At 40.3% G+C, this 15,627-nt stretch overlaps 1 protein-coding gene across 2 annotated transcripts in view; it reads left to right on the top strand.

Moving 5' to 3' along the window:
• Nucleotides 1–235: 235 nt before the first annotated feature.
• LOC135472885 (small conductance calcium-activated potassium channel protein-like) overlaps nucleotides 236–15,627 on the top strand; it is a 63,646-nt gene continuing 48,254 nt past the window's right edge. For both annotated transcript variants that reach the window (XM_064752593.1, XM_064752592.1), the window contains exons 1-2: nucleotides 236–910; nucleotides 7,790–7,885. In XM_064752593.1, the coding sequence (XP_064608663.1) occupies nucleotides 419–910; nucleotides 7,790–7,885 (588 nt within the window). In that variant the 5' untranslated portion in view covers nucleotides 236–418. The remainder of the gene's footprint in view (nucleotides 911–7,789; nucleotides 7,886–15,627) is intronic.

Genomic DNA, 15,627 nt, shown 5'->3' with positions numbered 1-15,627 from the left:
GGGCGAAAAGTTTCCGTGTGCGCGGGCACCTATCTGTTAAACCTCCATTCATTGGGCGAAGCCACCAAGGCCTATAATTAATATGTCAGTTGTTGTGGTAGAAGCGGCCAATGAGAAGGACCGTATTGATTCTACTGAGCAACTACTCCGAGAAACTGTTTCGGAGGGGACATGTTCAGATGGAGCCGAGGCTGACGGTCAGGCTAAGGCAGACGCGGACCAAGATATGGACAGTCCGCACAGCGGTTCATCACAACATAACAATATATCCGCAGCTGTGGCCAGTGACGGCAAAATTAATCGCGCCTACACGTGCCCAGATATAGAACTGCAGAATTCCAGCCCGAGCTCGGACAGACGGCAGGATGCTACGAACAGTTTAGTCGATAACTGCATCCAGTTAAACCCATTAAAAGCCATGTCTCATTCCGCCAGCATGCCATACGCGCACGCTCTGCTTGACAAGTCAGAGGACTCTATACAACAACAACCCGACATAGGGGCCAAGACGGACGAGTACTGCAAGCACAAAGCTCTGAACGTAAACAAGGAATCCGCACTTTCTGAAATAGGAGCCGATTACATGCGAGTGAATGGAGCCATTGGGTCTTTTAAACAACTGCAGAAGCCCACCTCCATGCAGTCGTTACCGACGTCGCCTAAAATGAGCTGCACGTCAACGGAGGACGCTGGAATAGCCTTGGTGGGAGTAACGGACTTTCCGAGATACGTGGACGAGAGACCGAGCAAAGTAAGGCAAAAGCCGAATGTCGGTTATCGTCTGGGCAAAAGGAAAAGTCTGTACGAAAAGCGTAAAAAGATATCGGACTACGCCTTAGTGTCGGGAATGTTTGGAATTGCCGTGATGGTTGTGGAAACAGAACTCATAATGGCTAATGTGTACTCCAAGGTAAGTGGCAGTCGTCTGTCAGTAATGCTCGGGGGATAGTTATTATACGTATGTATTATTACCAAGGCTTTCTAATCCGTGTACACGCATGTCTGTTGTATACAAAGAGCTTGTGCGATCGTGTACGGGACTGTAAAGTGAACGGCTGTATAAGTGCATGAATGATTTAGGTTAGAGCCGTGGCTGCATAGCACAGTGTTTGTGGAAGTGCAAGCTGGTCAAGTTGACTGGGGTGACATACACGGCGCAGGCTACTTCAATACGCTGTGAAGCCGTATAGCGATGAGCAACCTACAGTACGCGGCCCATATGGTACCTTTGCTCTTACTGCCGAAGCCATGCTAAAAATATAACGACACATACATCGAATATGCTGTAGTGTAACTTTATATTTACCCTCTCTGGATCCTCAAACCACTAACCCTAGGCGTAACAACAACGTCAGAACTAACTTACGTGTTGTCTGTTACCTTTCCCCCATCTGCATCTGCTGGTGCATGTTTTGCTTTGGTTTATACATACTGTCAGTAGTGAGCAGCTTGCAACTAGACCTATGCCTGCGATGGTGGAGATCATGGGTACACGAGGTTATACGTATAGGACTACGCAACCCGTGTGACTAGAGAGTAAAGTGTATATTGTATATGTTAATACGGCTATTGTTATAACGGCTTTTGTCGCCTTCGATCGGTTCACGGGATAAATACTCCTACACAGCTGAATAATGAATCCGCAAGGAGTCACATATCCGGACAGGCATTGTCCGTAATGGTCGCAACCTGCCTCCGTTTTGATCGAGGCAATATGCTGGAATCTCGACCAGGTTTTCTCATCAGCCTGCAAATCACGTTATTTAAACGACCCCAACTTACTAGGGATAGGACTACGCGGACATTTGCGCACTACGCTCGTACCTTTTTTTATTACATGTTCCATCAACGAATTAGTTTACACTTCTACTGAATATATACAAGGGTAATACTGACGCGAACTTTCCAGGCCTATTGAGGCACACGCGGACTTATAAACCCAACATTTCAAAACACTAGGTTGATTCTCCGGCACGAACCATTGTGCATCATACTTGACCCAACAAAACAGCTTGTGGTGCACCACAACACATGTTTCCATGGCGGCATTAAAGAGTGTGTGGTGTGGACGGGTGGGGGGGGGGGGGGGGGGGCTACAACGGTATCAGCACCCAGGTGTTATTTATATAGCAGAGCTGGAGGAAACTATTTTGCCAAACAAATATGAAATCTTGATTTTCTGTGTAGTTATAAACATCGACATGATGAAACGAACAAAGAAATGATTACAGTGTTTCACAGGATTATTGTAAACTGCTTATATTGAAAACGGCCTTGCAGCACCATCGATTTAGTTGACCAGCTGTGATTCTTGTACATGCAGCTGGAAAGTGATGTCTTTTCTCAATGTCACTTTAATAGTCAAGTTACATTGGTGGTGTGAAGGCAGGTCACGAGATACACCACCCAACATATAATACAGATGGACATAAATGGTCATTGCGTGTCTCTGTGTGTGATCATACGTACTCAGTAGGTGTTCTAATTAGTGATATTGGATGAGTTTGGCATTTTCAGATAACCATTGCAATACCGCCTGCCCCTTCGCGTTGTTATCGACTGTGACGGAAGAATAGTGACAAATTACGAAGGATGCCGCGACAGCCTCACTGGTCTGCCTGTTGACTAGAATCCTAGATAGGGAGAGGAATATGAAGAGGGTGTTGTGTGTGTTTGTGTAGGGTTTGGTGGTGGTGGTGGTGGGGGGGGGGGGGGGGATTGTATACAGTTGGCCTCTGACAACAATCCCGCTTCCGCGAATGTCCATAATTCGAGGTGAAAATTAATTTAAGAGGATTGAGACTTCACGCTATCTACGGAACAACGCTGGGACTTTATTTACATGGCCTATCCTGCCGTGGAGGCATTAGTTGGGAACTCGCCACCATTAGACGTTAATCAACACCTTCTAATTGCGCACATGTTAGTCACCTTATCAACACTATCGATCTTTGGGTCACGTGGTCAGCACTTTTGGTTACAGCTGAACTTATTTTCGAACTATAACCAGGCATGCCAAAACTATTTAAAATATTAATGTGACCTTGATATAGCTCTGGAGAAATAACATAAAATAAGTTTTCCATAAAGAGAAAAACAAAAAAAGAACTACATCAAATAACTAGTTCGTCCCAGCTAAGAAGGAGTGGACAGAATGTGGTCTATCGAGTCATCGAAACTTTTGGGGCAATGAAACATTCACATTATAAGGATTAACTCCTCCCATATCTGCTCACTAGGAATGGTTACTGTGGAGTTAATGTGCACACATCCAATACGGACAAAACGCCTATGAAACCTCTTAAAGAAATCTTACACTTCATTTGCGTCACTTCGTTATGATAACAAACTTTTTTGTTCATATTTATGTACACACGTGACAGGTGCAATGTGTTGGTTCAAGACAAACCTCAGGGTGGAAACCCTCAACTCGATTCTCCTGCTTGCTTACTTTTGAGTCTTGATGACAATAAAACGGTTGTCATCGTTCGTAAGGTTGGTGGAGAAACGGTTTCCCCCAGGATGGCTCACACATTCAGAAAAGCTCTACCTCAGGAGATTTGATGATGTCAGAGGACTCTGATTTAATGATGTATTTGATTGGTGTTTTACGCCGTACTCAAGAATATTGGTGGGAGGAAAGCTTGAACTGAACAACTTGAACTCAGCGTGAGCTGAACAACTTGAACTCAGCATGAGCTGAACAGCTTGAACTCAGCATGAGCTGAACTTGGACCCAGCGACCTGGGTAATTGCCCCGCGCCATTAACAAATTAAATAAATTGTGAATTATATATATATATATATATATATATATATATATGTATATATATATATATATATATAATTAAAGTTACAGTTTATCGGTAGCATTGAGACACCTGACGAAGAAAACGATATACGGACAAGTTTTAGTTGTAATTCACACAACAAAATGTAAGAAAACTACCTGATCAGTTCATATATAGTTGTGAATTATATATATATATATATATATATATATATATATATATAAAGATACAGTTTATCGGTAGCTAAGAAAACTACCTGATCAGTTCATATATAATTGTGAATTATGTCACGCGACAGGCCTTCCGGGCATTCGTATATTCTGACGATTGTCATTCTACAATCGTCGAAACGAACTGGAGTATCCTTGAATTTAAAAAACAAAAGCATAATGTAACGTGCAAAAAACTGACAAAACACCTTAAATAACTCGGATCCAAGCCGTGTAACAAGTTCTATCCTACCTTTGCAATGTGGTTTTATGGGCACTATGGAACAATGCTTAACTCAGGTTGGAGTGTAACAAAATTCGATAATATTATGACGACTTCTATCGTCAGACTGCCACGTAGCAGACCAACATAACTGCCAATAGATATCGAATCATTGTGACAGTTCACTTTTCTGTTATGGCCTTAATCATCATCACAGTTGAACGCAAAGAAAACACAGGTGAAGTACATAACAGACGAAAGACCATTAAACACTGTCCACAAGAATAGTTGGATTTATTTTTTGAGAATTTTTCGACCTAGTGAAATAGACTTCTTTGACTCTTTGGATTCTGCCGTGAAATTATCAAAACACATTGGGACCAGTGGAGTCATATGAGAGTTTTTCTAATTAACACACTCTGAGTGTTAGATATCGTCATTCAAAGTGCACACACATTCAGGCGTGTGAATACATTCCCGGATGGACCTTGAAACGTGCAACATCAAGCAAACACATATGGACGTGACGTAACAGATAACTGTCAATACAGATCACAGTATAATCTGATTTTTAAGGACTATTTTCCTCAGTTGAAAAGAAATTTATAAAAATAATAAATCGAACCGCTTTCCTGGGCAGTGTTTTTTTTTATGGTCATTGATGTGATGTATACTTCATTTTAGGGTTTTCTTTGCGTTCAATGTCATTTACGGAATGGTTATAAATTATTATGGCAAAACAAAACATATAAAAGTATGCATCAATAATAAGGCGATGTGCCCTGCAATGGGATTATTATACACTGTACTTGTCAGTATAAATGACGGGTCCGATAATGCGGGCGACTGCTGCACATTTAATGCTACTATACCGGAACAAAACGGTTTAATGTGACTTTGCCGGAACAAAAAGGACACACATTTATTTGTTCGTTTATTCCATTGATTTTTACCGTCTCATTCACGAATATTCCATTGATATAACGGTGAACGTTTATATATGGAGGTAACCAGGAAGAGCCTAAAGCAAAAGCATCTCATTCGCTAGACAAAAATATTTTACCTGTAAAAAAATTGTTATCTGCCTAAAAATGTGTTTCAGTGATGTTCGCCAGGGATGTGATACAACATGTAACGTCTTCCGAGAACGTCTTCACATCATATCGCGAGGTTAGTACCAAAGAGCGACTGTTGCATACTTGGACCCATTTGACAAGGCGTACACGCGCATACTGTTCGGTCCGCGTGATTGCCATGGCAGCCAGTGCTAATGGATTTCGTCGTCATGGTTATTCGGTGTAGGTAATTTTATGAAATGGGATCCTGACGTTCAAAGAGAACAAATGAATCAGATGTTGATTGTCTACATTTGTCTGCTTAAATTTCGGCTTCGCAGATATACACAGTCGCAGTCGATTCTCGAGAGATAATCAATACAAAACAATTGAGCGCGATGATGCTAAGTGTTATTAGTACGCACTGATATTAGTAAATATTGATATACATTTCTGTATAAAACCTCATCGCCGTAGTTTCAGTGAAATTGTTATTGCGTATAAAGCTGTTAATCCCCGTTCTGATCTGTGTATGTTAAAGGATTTATTTATTTATTCGATTGGAGTTTTTCGCCGTACTCGAGAATATTTCACTTATGCGACGGAGGCCAGCATTGTGGTGGTAGAAAACCGGGGAGAGCCCGGGGGAAACCCACGACCATCCACAGGTTGCTGCCGACCTCCCCACGTACGGCCGGAGAGGATTTGTTAAATGACGTTTTACTTTCGGTTATTCTATACATCGTTATCTCTCTTTGGTTTCCTACTAATTTGTGATCTGCAGTATTCAGTCTGAAATACAGAATTATTTATTATTATTTTTATTATTATTTTTTTTACTGCGATCATGTTTTATGTGTGAAGGAAACCAAAGCGTTCAAAGAAAATATCACAAGAATACCATCAACCATAACATAAATCGATTAACATAAAACCCTAATCAAAATAATAAATAAGTAAACAAATACGTCTATTTAGAATGAATGATAGTACTGTTACATTTATCTTATAGATCATAATGCAGGTTTCTTATTCCCATAATACACAATATGGATTGCAAAGTTACCTGTTTCCTTCAAAATGCAGTGAAGGTAAGTGAAAGTTTCACTTGTAAGGTATCTTGTTGACTTAGTTCTGAAACTTTCCAAATAAGGTTTCCTCAAGGGTTTCCCCCTATCACTCAGCGACCAGGTGTACGTCTGATACCTGGCAATACGCGAATCGGTAACTAATTACAGCCTCAGTTGTGCCAAGATGGAAGAAAGCTGCAGTCACGAAAGCTGCAGTCACGTCAGGCTTGCATTGTGCAAGCGATACGGATGTCACTTCTCACTAATGAAGAAAATTTTCAGTCATCAAAAGGTGCTGCACTTGGCGATTTTGTCCGCTAATTAGTCAGTCAATAGCATACACGTTATTGATTACTACATCTTTGATTTTCAGGTGTATTACATTTCTCTGTTAATTGCAACCCTCCCTTCCGCATTATAATTCAGACCAGTGCTTGGCCAAGATGCGCGTATATGTGTTCTATTGAATCGTCCGTGGCATTAAGTCATGAGTTTGCTGGGTTCGTTTCAAAGCACAATGCTTTCGGCATGTCTTCATGTTATTCATTTTCTTGGATTATGAGTGAAACATCATAATCCATAAATATGGCATCAGTCAAAATGCACAGATGTCTACCAAGTTGTGCCTGTACGTGGGAAGGTCTGCCAGCAACCTGCTGATGGTCGTGGGTTTCCCCAGGGCCCTGTCCGGTTTCCTCGCACCATAATTCTGGCCGCCGTCGTATAAGTAAAATATTCTTGAGTACGGTGTATAACACCAGTAAAATGAATAAATTAATAAATTAACTTGTCCCCCTTATCATAACAGATCGACGTATGGTTCAGTCGTGATTAATCTTGTGGGCCTTGATTTTTAATTAACAATCTCTGTAGTAATGTATATGACTTGTTGATTGGTAGTAATATGACTTGTAGTAATATGACTTGTTGATTGGTAGTAATATGACTTGTTGATTGGTAGTAATAACTAATGGCCAGGACTTACTACCTTGAAGTACACTTTAAATGAAGAAAATTATTAATATCAGAAAGTTATATGGATAACAACCTCGTTTGTTGACGGATCGGTGTTTGTGCTTACAATATTAGTCTCTTCACTGAAAGGTCGACGAACAAAAAGTCGTTATCCACTTCGTCATATTATCTTTTCTACTTCTAATTGTAAATAGAACAAGTCAAGTATAGTATTAACCAATCATATCATTTTGGCGTTTTTTCTAAACAAGAATGATCAATCCGTTAGAAATTATGAACTTACCATGGTAACAGTAAAATAAGAAAATAATTCCACAGCTGTGTGTTGATTCTGTATTTGTATGTTGAATGGACAGCCAGTAAACGTTTGCTGTAGGTTTGGTGGGATTGGTGACAATTATGACTTCGAGTCACAATATGTATCTGGTAATTTCTGATGAAGTACTATTTCTTTTCTTGTTTCTAGGAGAGTTTTTATTCTATCGCGCTGAAATCCTTAATCAGCATTTCAACTGTGATATTACTCGGACTTATACTGGCTTATCACGCTTTGGAGGTGCAGGTAAGTCACGTGTCATTCCCCTTGCCATTCAACTTCCGGTTCTACTATAGTGATTAGGGCTCTGTATATATATATATATGTATTGGTTTTATTTAGTCACGTGGGATTGTTTCGTGTCCGCCTGTTTTGAGTGCGTGTCTGTGTGTGAGTGCTATGGACTTGTTTCTGACATGTTGCTCAAAGCCTCGTCTTTCTGCACGATTTCGACAGGAGCAGGCATACCGATGAATGATGCATCCGACTGTAACGTAATAGACGCTTTTTGTTGTTATTTTGGCTTTCTTATATGGTAAATATGGCGGGTTGATTTCTGAGCTGGCGCGCGCTGCGTGTTCGCTGCTATGAGAGCTCGTGCAAATGCTGTACGTGGTCAAACGCATTGGCTGCTGTGTGTTTTGTGATGGCGATTTTTACAACAGCGGCGTTTGTCATTCCTCATAAAGATTGATTTCGACCACTGCAGTCATTATAATATTTAATCTGGGTTCTTGGTTCATCTTAGTTATAGGTGACTTTGGTCATTTAGTAGATAATTAGCTCTATAAATAGAATTGTATTATGTAATACGAACAGAGTTCTACTTTTAACTCCCTATAAATACAACGTGCAATTGTTCAATTATCGGCCTGTTGACATTTACATTAATGTGCATCTAATTTTAAATATACCGTCTTGTACAGCATAGTTTTGAGATATTTTCCCCATTATAACATGCACTGATAATGAACAACTCTGATATTAGGCCAACAACAAGATGCTTTTGCAAAAAATACAGTGTACATCTCCATATATCTATCTCTATCTCTGTCTCTGTATATATATATATATATATATATATATATATATATATATATATATATATATATATATAGTGAATGAGTGAGTGAGTGCGTGGGGTTTAACGTCGAACTTAACAATTTTTCACATACGACAACGAAGGAGTCCTTAGACTTAGAGTGCATGTAATGTGCCTCCTTGTTGCAGGAAAGATTTTCCATATATATATATATGGAAATTCGTGTGTGTGTTTTGTGTGTGTGAAATAGCGTGTCGCTTATTATCGATCGTATATACATATCAGATTCTGGCCACATGTAAGTCAAATCATGTTAAAATTGTTTTTGTGTTAATAACTCAAATCCCTTGTGTTGCATTATCAAGCAATTTTATACTCACTCCCGAAACTGCCGAAGTGTTTACGCCCAGTTTACCCTATTCGTAAATCCATTAAAACCTGCACGGATGTGATGGCTCTTTGGTTTTAGCACACACCATCGTGTTCTTGTCAGATCCATGATACAGCTTAATTATGTGCTGGTGTCAAGACGCATACAATATCACCACATTGAAAAACGTACGTACGACAGTGCGTACACCATCACAACAAATTAATGTTATTGGTTTTACGTATATTAACAGTCCAAAATGTGCATTCGTGATCTACTAATGTATATTCTGCCTAAATTTATCATTCCCACCTTAACACCTTCCTGGTGCACTGGACTGATTGTTTTGATGCCTTTCATATCGAGTCACTGACAGCGGAAACATGACGACATGGTCCCGAATGGGGAACGAAAGAGTCCATGCACATGGATTACCTCTTGTCCGCGTACAGTGTCTGCTTATATTCTGTGGCATATTTATTAAGGAATTATTAATTATTAGCTATTTATTATTTTTTAGAAAAAGAGAAAACTGAATAACGTTAAAAAATTACGTCGAATATATTGACATATACAAGTGTTTAATGCTGGTACAGATTTAGGAATAAGATCACTGGCATTTGTTGTAGGGTTATCTTGTTGTTATAACGTATGACAAAGGATTAAGTGTGTGACTGGCCAAATTGACGATTAATCATACTGAAACATGCGTCAAACTGCGTGAGTTTTTTGTATTATAATTATTTATGGATTTGTAACTACACACGCAATCCAGGAAATCTGCAGTTTAAAGGGTTAGCGTCGCATTCATCTATTTTACTGCAGTGTTCAAATTACTGTATTTATTTATTTATCTGACTGGTGTTTTACGCCGTACTGAAGAATTTTTCACTTATGCGGCGACCAGCATCGTAGTGGGAGGAAACCAAATTACTGTAAGAGGCGGAGTTAACAGAGATCGTCTGGAGACATACGGTAGAGCAGTAAGGTGAGATGTTCGGCTGTAAGACTACATTCTGTGCGTTTCAATGCCCTTGGGACACTGACAGTGCCTTGCACACCAAATTAAGCTCACGTATCTGACATCCTATTATGCATCCCAGCGGCTCTATCATTTTGGGTAAAGTCATGAACTGCACTTACGCACCTTTAATGGCAGACCTTTTGCCAAGGGACCAATTCATTACAATGGCCATTGTAGAATGTCTTGATTTCGTTAGCCTGGCGTCACTAATCCGTACGTTTTCCCACACAGATACTGTTCCTGACAGCCCACCAACCATCTCATTTGAATGCGTCAAGGGTATAGATAGTATCTGACAAAATAAACCGCATGTATTTTAGCACCTAAGTATTCATGCTAAAAGTGGTTTCGTACGAACTTTATAACGATCGCGTCATTTCGTTTTTCTCTCTGTGTTTTGTTACGTACAACATCGTGTTGCGACCTTTTAAAACCAATAACTGTGGCGCACGCGACTACAGGAAGACACCCTAGGTTTGCAGTGGATGTAAATGTGAAAGGGCCTCGTGTCATTTGTCAGGTTCATTACTACAGGCAGTATCCACAGCAGTAGACAGGTCACATCAACAAGCCTGTTACAAGTTCGTTCAATGAACGGGTAGCGAACTGGAAGACAACGAAAAAAATAGGTCAACACATAACGACTGGTCTCATTGGATGAATACAACCGACTGTATTTCTGTATTTCACTCATTTCTAACCTGGGTTGTATGATGATCACGCTCTCCTATTCTAGTTCTCCTCCAACAGACTTCTGTGAACACCCATTGTTTTGAGGAACATGTCGGGTGGTAGTGGGTCCAATCATTTTAGCCTTGGTGAGCTTGTTCATTAAATATTCAGGGCCTTGTAGGTACTGCTAAATACAATGGAGAACAAATACTACCGAGTTCTTGGCAGCGCCACCTGGTGCTGTTGACACAGGCGACAGTTGTGGAGGAACGTCAATGAGTGGGGACCGGCTACGTGGAGGAACCGTCGTGATATGACCGCCATTGTCAGTGTGAAAGGAGCTTTGAAATCGTATGCAAACAAACAAATAATCGATGAAATTAGAGAGAATCCGGTAGTCGCAAATCAAAAGGGCAGTAACGCCTGTGTCGTTTACATTGTGTAACTAGCGAACAAGAGTTTACGCACGATGACAGATAAGCCATACGTAACTATGACTTGGAAATCATCTCGCTGTCGTGAATATCACAATTGCTTCAGGGGAGGTATGAACTGCACTAGAATAGCATGACACATTGTAGGATCCATTAATACATTATCTTTCTCTCAAAGAATGACGTGTCACTTCACCGGTAACGTTTGACCTTTTACCAAGTATCACTCTGTCGTCGCTGTTCTGATTTTACTCTCTATTTTGTCTTGTATAGTCAATACAAATCTGCTCGTCGTGGTGGAGGTATTTCTATTTTGTAAAGTAATTTTAAAACACCTTCACGTGTATAAACTTGTACGAAATCTATTGCACTGAAAAGATATTTGCTAACAAACTTTGTCTTTTTTCAAATTGGCACGTGACCACCACTTGCATGGTAATTTGAAGACGTGACAAGAAATGTTTCATTTCTTTATGAAAATACATGTAGAACAAACTGTTTCAACAGTCAAATAATAAAAAGCGGGTGTTGAATGTTGTATTAGCAGGATGTTGTTTAAATGGCACAGAAGGTGATATGTACGTGAAGTCATCTATGCAAAATCTGTGAAGAAGCAAACTGCGAAAATGGTGTACAAGTACTTCGTGGGGGAAAGTATGTAAGAGCCATTTCTTGCACCGTGTAATGAAGTCAGGCTGTGAATATGATTTTGTGTACACAGTTGATTTTATAGGATTCATATAACTTGAATAAAAGCATAGTGAAACTGATTGAATTGTGACGTATTATATGAAATTACCTTGATTTCAGCTCAATTACATGGCGATAATGTGCTGATTTATCCAGAATTTTTGTGTGGCTTTTAGATTAGAATCTAGTATTGTTTTGCGTATCGCAAATCTTCCGTTATTGGAAATTGTAGGCTTGTAGTTTTTCACTGAAATAATTTTTGCTGAATAAAGATTTGAAATCAAGCAAGTGGTCAACAATGAGCTCCTATGTTTAGCTTGATTGTATAAGTGAACGGAACGATCAAACGCAAATTAAGTACAACGAAAAGCTAGCAGACAATGCTGTATGTTGCTGATCGACAGTGCTTTTGTTTGTTTACTTATTTCACTGTGGCAATATCTGGTATGTACGTGTCCCGAAGGCAAATAGGCTTTCTAGCGTGAGTGATTAATGGCGTTTCTGGTACTGGCACCAGTTTTGTTAGATAATATCTTTTCTGACACAACGCAAAACCAGCTTGTTCGTGAGGCAAACGGCGATAGGTGCAAGTATGGCCTTTCGTATGGGTAAAAAGACCCCCTCTGTCAGCAGTCAGGTAGGGAAGATCAAAAGTCAGAAAGTCAGACATCAGAGGGTGTTGTCCTACCAAAATAGTGTGCCCTAGCAAACCATATGCCAGATAATTCTACAATCTCTGAGAACATGTTAACTTAACCACAGCTGCATACATCAGAGGAACAGTTTCCTAGATTTCTTTCCTTACACTAAAAGTAGTATAGCACCATTTTAGCTATAAGATTTTAGCTGATTTCCTCAATTTCTTTATTTATACTTTAAAGTATGGACGTTTAGAATAATTCAAGAAAACATCAGAGCAGTATTGGCTTAACACTTTTGCTTGTATGTATGATGTTTCGTATATGCATTTAGCACTGTTTTTGTAGATTTGTTTTGTGTTGAGCTGCATGTATATGGTGATACACGTTAAAAATGCTTATCTGGTAACAAGATATTAAACATATCCGTATCAACTTTTAAAAACGATTTTTACACGTGTATGTTATATCAGCGGTAAAAATGGTCTGTTGTATATATACACTTGTGCAACAGATGCATCGGATTCCAATTCCAGTTTCACTTGGGCTGTATATTTCCGATTATTTATTTAATGCATTAATTCCTCTTTTTTTTCGAATACCTGAAAACTTGTCAGATTTGCATATATATATGCCCACGATTGGTGTTCACTCACGTGCTACATTAATATTTAAACCTAACCGAATAGATCTCAATAATCGCGTCCTACTTGGTGATTATTCTTTATGAAATATGTTTAATTTTAGTGAGTGAGTGCTTGGGGTTAAACGTTGTACTCAACTATTTTTCAGTCATATGACGACGAAGGAATCCTTAGGGTGCCTGTAATGTGCCTCTTTGTTTAAGGACGGATTTTCACCGCTCTTTTATGTTTACTGAGGCGCCTTACCGAAGGCAAGTAAACCGCCCCGCCCGAGCCATTATACTGATACAAGTCAACCAGTTGTTGCACTATCCCCTTCATGCTGAACGCCAAGCGTGGAAGTTACAACTTCCTCTTTCAAAGTCTTAGGTCTGACTCGACCCAGGATTGATCCTGGATCTACCGGTCCCGAAGCGGGCACTCTACCAACAGTGTGAAACTGCGCCGGTGTTTAATTTGATAGACTGCCTTAGATTCAGTACTGAAAATCACCCAAATACACATACAACGGAACGTGCAATACTCACGTGACCGAAATCAAAGATTTGTAAGCTCATGCTCTGAGAGAGAAAAGCTTCGCGGTAAAGCGGATGATTTCGCCTGTAAAATGCATTTTGCAATGTATTAGAAACATTTATAATACATCTAGGCTCAAATCAGACTAAAAGAATTAATAGTTAGTAATGATTTGACTGTTAATGTGATTTCCTTGTCTGATCAAGGCATAAAAAATCATAGTTTGTGTTTACTTAGACGAAATGACGAACGAATCCCCTTTGCGCAAACGTATTTGCCTATTTAACTGTTCGATTAGAATCTTTGCTGTATGGCGTATAAGTATATACCAATTAAGCATTTACACGAGCAATCGACATTGAAACGTTATAGTGGTAAATTAACAAGTTACATGTGACCATTTACCATCTGTATCACACAGCTCTCGCAGCTGCTTTTCCCTAGCTCTGCTTTAGTGTTTAATATAAAAACAAGACCGTTTCACTTGTACAAAGGTGGGGATTTGAACATGCAACTCCACTGGTGAGAGGGTTTTGCTTTGTCGTGAGAGCGGCGCATTTTTAGCTACATGAGGCCGTGAGGGCTCTTTTTGCAAATTAAAGGTGATGAATGACTGCCCCTTCCATCTCGAACTAACACCTTATCCCATTTTGTTGTTGCATTGAAAAAACATGTTCTGGAATACAAATGAAATCCGCGACTATATCTTCACTAAGTAAGTCTGTAAGCCGATTTGTGAATGTGCTGTAAGTTTGTTTTGATTTGCGATGTGTTTGTAAACCCGGGAGACGAATTTACACCTTACACCTAGCTGTTTGCCCTTGACAGACTCCAGAGAACAATAACGGTGTTACCCGGGCGAAGTTCGGGGATATTGGTCTGAAATGCATCTCGGGTTTGGTTGATATCAAAGCAATCTCGGAATCATTTCCACCTGTTATGTCATGTACTCAAGTGTTGGAAATTTAGGTTGGAATGTCTGCTGGTCGATTTACCGTCGCTCACCAGAGGTTTGGAGGGTGGTGATGGTGTGTTAGGGCATGGAATGATAGCTCACAAGGGAGTAGGGGTAGAAAGGTAGGGCGGAGGAAGGGCAATATAACCCACGAAACCGCATACAGTAGCCGCGGCCAGCTCTCCTGACTGGTCCTACATGTTCAAGTAGCAGGACCATCTCAGAATAGCTGGCTAATGAAGCCTGATTTCGTGCCAAAATGGCCGACACCGCTAGCGTCTCACCTTTCCGTCAGAAATCCTCTGTTAGCTCAGCTTGAGTCCATGTGCTATTCTGCCTCGTGTTTGGATCAGCAAAGGCGAACGCCACGGTGGTTGGGAATATAACGCTATGAACTCTTCTGTCGTGTCTGTTGTTATTTCGATGTTTCTTCACAGGCAATAAATATACAGGTGACTCTGAGTCGACTGTAACTTGTCTTGTATGAGGGTTTTTGCTGGGTAACTGTCAGAATGAACACAAGCTGTATAGCGCTTAGATTGCTGGGGGGGGGGGGGGGGGGGGGGGAGGGCGCTTATTATGATTTCGAAAGGTAATTCCTTTTAGTTGTGGTTTGGTGAGATACAGCCTTGCATCCATGCTTCAGATAGCAAAAGGTTTTCCAATCGTATGCTAAATAACAAAAGGTAACCTGTTGGCTACTGCTACGTATAAGCCACACTATTTATATGTATACATGTGTACATGGGCTCAAGATTTCAGCCGTTGACGTCATGTTTGGTAACAGCGGTGTTCATGTCCCCTCAGGACGTTTGAACTTTACGTCACTGTTGGATATGATTGTCATCAGAGCACGACAGGAGTATGTCAGATTTGTATCTGTCCGGTTATTTGCCATTGCCAATTTATGACCGTTAGGGCAAAACGAGCAAGGCCCTTAAGGAAGGCGTCGTGTCGGAGACGCGCTCTAGTGCGGTTGTAACCATCACATTTCCTGTCCCTC

The sequence above is a fragment of the Liolophura sinensis genome, chromosome 8 (assembly GCF_032854445.1).
Source record: "Liolophura sinensis isolate JHLJ2023 chromosome 8, CUHK_Ljap_v2, whole genome shotgun sequence".
Taxonomy (NCBI): Eukaryota; Metazoa; Mollusca; class Polyplacophora; order Chitonida; family Chitonidae; genus Liolophura; species Liolophura sinensis.
Note: the sequence above shows the minus strand (reverse complement) of the source record. Positions and strands in the feature narration are given on the sequence as shown.